Source organism: Trichomycterus rosablanca, chromosome 5 (assembly GCF_030014385.1).
Source record: "Trichomycterus rosablanca isolate fTriRos1 chromosome 5, fTriRos1.hap1, whole genome shotgun sequence".
NCBI lineage: Eukaryota > Metazoa > Chordata > Actinopteri > Siluriformes > Trichomycteridae > Trichomycterus > Trichomycterus rosablanca.
The window spans coordinates 47,421,897-47,431,438 of record NC_085992.1 but is presented as its reverse complement, the minus strand read 5'-3'; the positions used below and the strand labels follow the sequence as shown (position 1 = coordinate 47,431,438).

The 9,542-nt window shown below is 39.1% G+C and overlaps 1 protein-coding gene across 1 annotated transcript; it reads left to right on the top strand.

Moving 5' to 3' along the window:
* Positions 1-1,064: 1,064 nt before the first annotated feature.
* LOC134314626 (protein FAM13A-like) lies at positions 1,065-9,292 on the top strand. The gene is made up of 3 exons (XM_062995293.1): positions 1,065-1,075; positions 2,896-3,112; positions 9,049-9,292. The coding sequence occupies exons 2-3, from the start codon at positions 2,935-2,937 to the stop codon at positions 9,111-9,113; spliced, it is 243 nt and encodes an 80-aa protein (XP_062851363.1). The 5' UTR covers positions 1,065-1,075; positions 2,896-2,934; the 3' UTR covers positions 9,114-9,292.
* Positions 9,293-9,542: the final 250 nt, after the last annotated feature.

The following is a 9,542-nucleotide window of genomic DNA, read 5'->3' as shown; positions in this document are numbered from 1 at the left end:
CTATAGGGTGTATAAAGGATGCCAAACAAACCAAAAAATACACAAAGAAAAACTAATCTGATGAGCTACCCGCTGGCTGTTGGGTAGTCGTTTCAGAACTCAAAGAGACCTCAACAAAGGTGTGACGTTACTAAAGAAATGATAAATTACTTTACTTTTCTAAAACTGTTCCAGTTATTTAAACAGGGAGATAAACAAAAAGGTCTTTCTTTTAGGGGAAAACCAATGTTCCTGAAACAGAGAGAAAAAGAGGACGAAAGATGTCTTTTTTTTAAGAAGATACCGGCGAGGTCTGGTATTACTAGATTAACACAAGACTCTGCGCCAAGTGAGCCGTGCGCAGCCTTTATAAAGGTGCTGCACAGCTGATGTCAATCAGCTTAATTATCCCTGGGTGTGGCACGCGGTCTCCCTCTAGTGGTGGGCGGATGGCGGTGTCTTACAGTGCTCTGTCATCACTTAACTTACTCGCTACACACTTAATGCTACAATATATTGCTAAATTTAACTTACACACTATGCTACACTTCATCGCTATACTTAATTGTGACTTTAAAAAAAATATATAATAAAAAAAATATATATATATTTTTTTACTTCACTTAATCTTGGCTTTTTTGTTACATTTTCCGCTCTTTCACTTGCTTGTACGGCAAGATAACCAGGTGAACTGAACTCAGATCTCGGCTCGTATCACAAAGCAAAAAATCGACCAAGTGACAGCTCGTATCTCGGAAAATTCGTAAGTTGGGTCACTCGCAAGTCAAGGTTCCACTGTGAACCGTGACGTCATCTGTGGGCGTCACAGTGTCGAGGTTTGTGTGCTTTGCTAAACCGTTGTGCTGGTGTCTCGATTGGAGCTTGAAGCTGAATTTTTATCTTTTAAAGTTCACCTGATTAAAATTTGAGCCAGTTTGCCGCCTCCGTTTGCACGTTCACGTGGAGTGCTCGCCACATTAAGGGCTGTCCCAAAGTAATTAGGACAGAGGGGGAGTGCACTATACATCCCTCCAACAGCGAGTGTACACCAGAGCACACTCAACCACCACACTCCACAGAAGTGCAGCTAGGAAAGGTGAACAGAGGAAACACCTTACAAATGTAGCTTCCGACATCATTTTCAGTAAAATATGATATTAGGTTTCCTCATAAGGTGTTAAGGCAAATTTAGGCACAGTCTTCTTCAGTCTTTTTAAAGAAAGTAATGAAATCTGTGATCGGTGAACTTAAAGGGAAATGATTCCTATCTGGAATCGACTCCTAAATACAACGGACGGCGCTACGACTGATCTGCCAGAAAATTTAGTAATTTAGCAAAAAATGCTTATAAATGTTTTATTATTACTCGAAATTAGGTCATAGCCATAAGTGATATAAACACTTAAAAGTAAAAATTTTCATAGAGAGCAAATTTTGGGGAAAATGTAGAAAAAGCATCTAAATCTAAGCAAACTCTGATGATTTAAGGTTAATAGCTTGTCTTAGTATTTAGCCTCTTATGTCGGTTACACAGTAGTCAGTAATGCATCTGCATGTATAGAGTTAGCTGGTTATGTGAAAGCTAAATACAATTATAGTTTTAGTTTATGGTTTAAACATACACTTATCAACTTTATCAAAAAAAGTTTGGAACTTTAGACAAATGAATCTGGTGGTGTAAACTAGGGGGGTAAATGTTGTTGAGAGTAAAAATTTTCACACCCGTGGGTGTTTACTCAGACAGGATTGGCTATATTTCAGAGAAGGGTGAGGCGTGGCCCAATCTCGCGATGGAATGGCACCCTGTCCAGGGTATTTCTGTCTTGTGTCCAGTGTTTCCTGGTGGAAAACCAGAATGAAGGTGGTATATGAAAATGAAATGAGCCATTTTAGCACTGCAGGGACACTAGCATGGTAGTAACAGGGTTGTGTCTGTTGTACTGGAGGTGCAGCAGGTCTAGCAGTGTTGTTAGGATTTTAACTTCTCAATCTGTTGATGCATGCTCAGTAATCCAGGTACACAAATCCACAAAGTTGAATCAGTTCATCTGTTCATCAGAAGAAGTCTTTCGGATTGAGTGACGAAACGTATCTCTACAACAAACTTGTGTCCAGATGAACTGATTCAACTTTGTGGATTAACTTCTCAATGTTAATACTTGGAGGAGTAATATATATATATATATATTAGAATTGTGTTTGACTAAAGTAAAGTATATCTCCTTCCTCTTCTTTTAAATGTTTACAATTATACTAAATTATTTCTATAATGTAGCAGCTTAAATGATGTTTGGCTTCAATGATGTTAGGTCACCCAATGATCTTTAATGCAGTAATGATGTGGTCATATGAACTCCTATGCAAATGATTGGACACCTCTGGTCAAATTCCATGTTGTAATGATTTTAGAAGTTAACACATCCTCCAAATACAAATCCTTATTTTAAAGCAGACCTAAAAATTGCATATTATTTTTTAATATTTAACATTCGGAAAAATAAAGCTTAGCCCATTTTTTTGTGTGGTAACAAGTGCAGGTGCCGTATAAGATTTATTTGAATAGCTTCTGTTTGCTTTCCATATATTGCCAAACAGCTTTCCCTCTTTATCCATCCAGACTCAGTCACCTGTCCTTTAATTTTGATAAGTCCATGCTTGCTTTAGCTGTCAGCTCTTCTCTTTTTGATAAGTCTCTGCTTGCTTTAGCCGACTCCCTTAGCTACAGGTGCGCAGCAACAGGAGCCCTGAACAGAAACACATCCCTGCAGAAACACATGCCCTCCCTGCACTTCCCATGCCACTGTGTTTTGTTGCCCTGTCACTGCAGAGGCTCTTGACAGAACAGAATCAGCAATAATGTGGCAGAAGTTGACTGTACCCGTGGTTGATTTCTCTCCTCTTTTGTGTTTCTCTAAGCACAACAAGGCAGCGGTGCAGATCAGGATCAGGGAGGACATGAAGAGAATGGCGCAGCTGCCCATGCTGAAAAACCTGCCGACCCTCAACACCTCGGGGGACAAGACAGGTCAGAGGGCATTTGGTGTTTCCCTGATTGAACTGAGCGAATTAGGATTGGTAAATGACGGCGTGCCCTCGGTCCTGAGAGGCATGGTGGAGTACCTGAGACAGCATGGTGAGTAAAGTGCAAAGTGATAATAGACTATTCATAATATGAGAGCTTATTACTATGGCATACGAAAATGTTACATACATGTAAAGCAGCTGTAGCCTAGTGGTTAGGGGACTGGTCCAGTAATCAGAAGGTTGCCGGTTCAAGCCCCACCACTGCCAGGTTGTCACTGTTTGGCCCCAGAGCAAGGCCCTTAACCCTCAATTGCTTAGATTGTACACTGTCTCAATATTGTACGTCGCTTTGGATAAAAGCTTCTGCTAAATGCTGAAAATGTAAAGAAATCTAATATATGAGCTACACAATGTCAAATTTAATTATTAAAAAAGACACTAAGTGTGGCTAAGTGTGTAGCACTGTCGCCTCACAGCAAGAAGGTCCTGGGTTCGATCCCCAGGTGGGTCAGTCCGGGTCCTTTCTGTGTGGAGTTTGCATGTTCTCCCCGTGTCCGCGTGGGTTTACTCCGGGTGCTCCGGTTTCCTCCCACAGTCCAAAGACGTGCAAGTGAGGTAAATTGGAGATTGTCCATGATTGTGTTTAATATAAACTTGTGAACTGATGAACCTTGTCGAGTAACTACCGTTTCTGTCATGAATGTAACCGAAGTGTAAAACAGGACGTTAAAATCCTAATAAACAACACCATGGTATACTGTGTTTAATACCTTCACTTTATTTTGGATACCTTTCTCCTGCATGATACCTTTCAACAATGTTGATTTATTTATTTATTACAGGATTTTAACATCATGTTTTACACTTTGGTTACATTCATGACAAGAACAGGTAGTTACTCATTACACAAGATTCATCAGTTCTCAAGTTTAACATCCAACACAGTCATGAACAGTGTTGTATCTCCAGTTCACCTCACTTGCACGTCTTTGTACTGTGGGTGGAAACCAGAGCTCCCAGAGGAAACCCACACAGACACAGAGAGAACATGCAAACTGACCGCTCTAACTGGGGATTGAACCTTGCTGTGAGGCGACAGTGCTACCCACTGAGCAACTGTGCCGTCCCCTTTCAACAGTGAGATCCCTTTAGCGCTGCATTAATGCAACTACAGTGAGGAAAATAAGTATTTGATACACTGCCGATTTTGCAAGTTTTCCCACCTACAAAGAATGGAGAGGCCTGTAATTTTTATCATAGGTACACTTCAACTGTGAGAGACAGAATCTAAAAAAAAAAAAAATCCAGATAATCACATTGTATGATTTTTGTAACCAAAGTAACCAAAGTTTAAAACATGATTTTAAAATCTTAATAAATAAATAAATTTGAGATATACAGGTCCTTCTCAAAAAATTAGCATATTGTGATAAAGTTCATTATTTTCCATAATGTAATGATAAAAATTAAACTTTCATATATTTTAGATTCATTGCACACCAACTGAAATATTTCAGGTCTTTTATTGTTTTAATACTGATGATTTTGGCATACAGCTCATGAAAACCCAAAATTCCTATCTCAAAAAATTAGCATATCATGAAAAGGTTCTCTAAACGAGCTATTAACCTAATCATCTGAATCAACGAATTAACTCTAAACACCTGCAAAAGATTCCTGAGGCTTTTAAAAACTCCCAGCCTGGTTCATTACTCAAAACTGCAATCATGGGTAAGACTGCCGACCTGACTGCTGTCCAGAAGGCCATCATTGACACCCTCAAGCAAGAGGGTAAGACACAGAAAGAAATTTCTGAACGAATAGGCTGTTCCCAGAGTGCTGTATCAAGGCACCTCAGTGGGAAGTCTGTGGGAAGGAAAAAGTGTGGCAGAAAACGCTGCACAACGAGAAGAGGTGACCGGACCCTGAGGAAGATTGTGGAGAAGGGCCGGTTCCAGACCTTGGGGGACCTGCGGAAGCAGTGGACTGAGTCTGGAGTAGAAACATCCAGAGCCACCGTGCACAGGCGTGTGCAGGAAATGGGCTACAGGTGCCGCATTCCCCAGGTCAAGCCACTTTTGAACCAGAGAAGCAGCACTGGACTGTTGCTCAGTGGTCCAAAGTACTGTTTTCGGATGAAAGCAAATTTTGCATGTCATTCGGAAATCAAGGTGCCAGAGTCTGGAGGAAGACTGGGGAGAAGGAAATGGCAAAATGCCTGAAGTCCAGTGTCAAGTACCCACAGTCAGTGATGGTCTGGGGTGCCATGTCAGCTGCTGGTGTTGGTCCACTGTGTTTTATCAAGGGCAGGGTCAATGCAGCTAGCTATCAGGAGATTTTGGAGCACTTCATGCTTCCATCTGCTGAAAAGCTTTATGGAGATGATGATTTCATTTTTCAGCACGACCTGGCACCTGCTCACAGTGCCAAAACCACTGGTGAATGGTTTACTGACCATGGTATTACTGTGCTCAATTGGCCTGCCAACTCTCCTGACCTGAACCCCATAGAGAATCTGTGGGATATTGTGAAGAGAAAGTTGAGAGACACAAGACCCAACACTCTGGATGAGCTTAAGGCCGCTATCGAAGCATCCTGGGCCTCCATAACACCTCAGCAGTGCCACAGGCTGATTGCCTCCATGCCACGCCGCATTGAAGCAGTCATTTCTGCAAAAGGATTCCCGACCAAGTATTGAGTGCATAACTGAACATAATTATTTGAAGGTTGACTTTTTTTGTATTAAAAACACTTTTCTTTTATTGGTCGGATGAAATATGCTAATTTTTTTGAGATAGGAATTTTGGGTTTTCATGAGCTGTATGCCAAAATCATCAGTATTAAAACAATAAAAGACCTGAAATATTTCAGTTGGTGTGCAATGAATCTAAAATATATGAAAGTTTAATTTTTATCATTACATTATGGAAAATAATGAACTTTATCACAATATGCTAATTTTTTTAGAAGGACCTGTATGTCTGTCTATATATGTCTATCGAGATGCGCAACCTATAGTATAAAATAGTAATTTCTTCAAGAAGGTAAAGCTCTGCATCCACCTAGACTCACAAGCCAGTTGGAGTGGCTTCTTCTCGCTCATTCACATGCTCATACCCACCCACCGTGCCCCCTACTGCTCAGGTGCGATGCATTTGTACGAATCTGGATGTATTTGTGAGAAAATCTGACAAAAATGACACAAGGCGCCAGAACAGTGCCAAAAGTCACGTGATTCCCAAACGGCATTTGCGGAACAGCTTTTGTATTTGTAAAACGTGTTCTATTTGTTTGTGAAGTGCAGTGTATTAGAAAAAAAGCTGTGCATTCATTTGAAAGTCACATATGCATTTGCAACAGTGGCATTTTGTATTTGTAAATCACATTGTGTGCGTTAAATAGTCGTGTTTTTATTTGAACATCGTGTTGTTTGTTTACAAATAGTGTTTTTTATTATTTGTACATTGTGTTTTGTTTGCAATTCACAAACATTCAATCACGTGTACGTCAATACATAACATACAGTTTACCTCTAGCTCCTCACCTAGTAAGTCTTCAGTTTGTTCATTCTAATGTGCACGACTTAATGCATCTGCAATGTGCATTTCTTTGCCTGGTTTGTAGCTGACTTTGAGATTTGTGTAGCAGCTCTTACCTTCTCTGTGTCTGGCTTGAGACCTTCTGCAGATAGTATATGTCCAACATACCTGATTTCAGATGTTCTGATCTTGCACTTGTTTTTGTTGAGTTTGAGATTCCTTCTATGGCGTCAAAATAGGGCCAAAAGTATTGAGAACCAAAAAGCAGATATTGAGAACCTAAAGAGAAGATTTTGTGTGCATTTTGTATTTTACATTTATGAATAGTCTGTTTTATGCTTTTGACTGCGCTGTTTCTCAGTCACGTTTCTCTCTGTCTCGCTTTCAGTATAAAAAGTTTCTCGCTTACGCTTTTTTCTGCGCTGCTCTCAGTTACGCTTCTCTCAGTTCTTCTCTCGAGTCAAAAATCTTCTCAAGTTAGAGCAGGGGTGTCAAACTCATTTTCACCGAGGGCCACATCAGCATTATGGTGGCCCCTCAAATGGCCGATTGTAACGTATCCTGCTGTGATTGCAGTCTGCTGTTTATCTTAGAGGCTGAATTCTGCATTTATATTGTCCTCCTTTACCACAGACACGGCCTTATAACACAAGAGATGCACCGGTTTCCCTTCCTGAAGCACAAACTTGTCTTCACTTTCATTACATTTACTCCTTCTGCTACATTTTCTTACTCATCTTCTTGTACATTTTAGAATCATGTGTAAATATTTCTTAACATCGTCTACTGGCGGGATGTGTCACTTTGCCGGTCACAAAATCAGCCTGCATTTTGAGAGATGCAGTTTATGTAGGATTTTAGTGTATTTTAAGACAATCATTCTGCCCTCACTAATAGTTTATCCCCCTTTCTTAGCCATACAGACAGACAGACAGACAGACAGCTCCCTTCAGAACACAGTCGGTTTATTTGCTTCCCAGCTGTGTGATACACTGTGTGCATCAAAATGAAGTAAAAATACAAACAATAAAAACAATAAAGAACTTAATACAGTAAAAGCACACAGCTGTAGTTAAGTGTTACATCTGGTACAATATGAGATTTACCCAGACGTAAATTAGCGCTAACGAGTTAGCATTTAGTGTAAAGATACTAATTGCTATAGTTACGGTAACAACCATATTTAATTATGGTAAATTTGTAACTAAAGCGCTGTGATATACTCACTAAACACTTACAAACAACTGAGAATATAAATGTCACTACTTAGAGACGGTGCTTCTGTATTATATTGCAAGATAATTCTTTTGATTTATTATTATTGTTTACATTACTGACTACGCTACCCTGCGTTCTTTTGCCGTAAAAGTCACATAGCTTCTAGCGAAGGTCAAAGTTGCCGCTTAAAGGCACAGGAGTCCCAGTAAATTATAAGTCCGTCTCTGTAACGACTTGAACAATCCTACAGTCGTTTAAGCTCTTGCGGGCCACATAAAATGATGTGGCGGGCCGGATGTGGCCCGCGGGCCTTGAGTTTGACACCCCTGAGTTAGAGTTTTGGCCCCGTTTTGACGGGTGGGCTGGATCTCGTCACTCATTGGCTGCTGGAGATAAGCCCGTGTACGTTTATATTATTGTGTTGCCAGATTGGGAGGCTTTTATTTTAAACTTGGGGGGTTTTAAGAAACACAGCATTGCAAATAAAAATGTCACTAAATGTATAATTACTAATCTGTAAGATATCAGCAGTTCATTAGTATAATGTTCTTTATGAGCACACATGGGGGATTTTCCGTGCATTTTGGTGTGTTTTGAAATACGTTTTAACACTGTAGCAATCTGGCAACCCCGATCACAACACAGTTTGGACGTTTGCTGGAGCAGCATATTTGAAGTGTTTTCAGTTTATTTTAATATTTAAATGCTAATAAAATACGTTTGAAATATTACTAGGGATGTAACGATACAATCTACCCACGATGCGATACAATTCACGATACTGAGTTCACGATACGATTTTTCCCCGATTTTTTATTTTAACTAAATGAAATTGAAGACAAATTATGACGTTTCCTTTTATTACTTCTATTTAAAATAAAATACTGTATTTGTGCTTAGATTTAATTCATTTAAATAATGAATGTCATTTTATTTATTAGATAGGTGCAAACTGCAAAATAATTGCTACACATTTGCCTTATTCTGTAATAAAATATATAGCACCAGCGCCCTCTGCTGTTTAAAGTGAATATCGATTCATCTTAAATGATTAACCGATTCAAATCGCGGCACATGCGCACCGATTTTTAACTGTCTTCCGGTGCACCGTTACATCCCTAAATATTACTAAGCCTATGTTTAGTTTAATTACCTAGCTTTAGCTTACTTTGCTAACTACAGCGGATATAAGACTTTATCTCAAGGAACGTTTGTTAATTATTATTTATTCCAATGTTTTTAACCATAGTTAGTTTATTAATGTCTCTTTTTGCTCCTTTATTAACAGTGTGGAGCAGCATGGTGCAGTATTTGCAGCAGTATGAACAGAGGAATCCATTCCCGTTTGTATGATAGAGCAGCGTCTCTTATCCAAACATCTACAAATAATCTGTGGGCTGTAATCAAAGAAACGCATGTGACTCTTTAATAAGTGTAAATAATATATTAATCTGTCTGATTTCATTTTTTTTGTGTATCCATATACATTGTTGTACTTAATTTTGTATTTACTCAAAATAATAAAAACATATTTGTGCTGACTTTATTATTATTATTATTATTAGAAGCAGCAACAGCAGCAGTATTAGTATTATTATTTTCATATCAGCATCAGTAAACAATGCATTGGAGTAAACAACATTCATGGTGAACATAACCCAGCATTGGGTAAAAAAAGATCCTTATAGTTGGGTTGTTAAAACAAACCAGCACAATTACATTACATAACAAAACAAGTCAGGTTTAAATAACCCAGCGTGTGTTCTGTCCGATATTTACAGC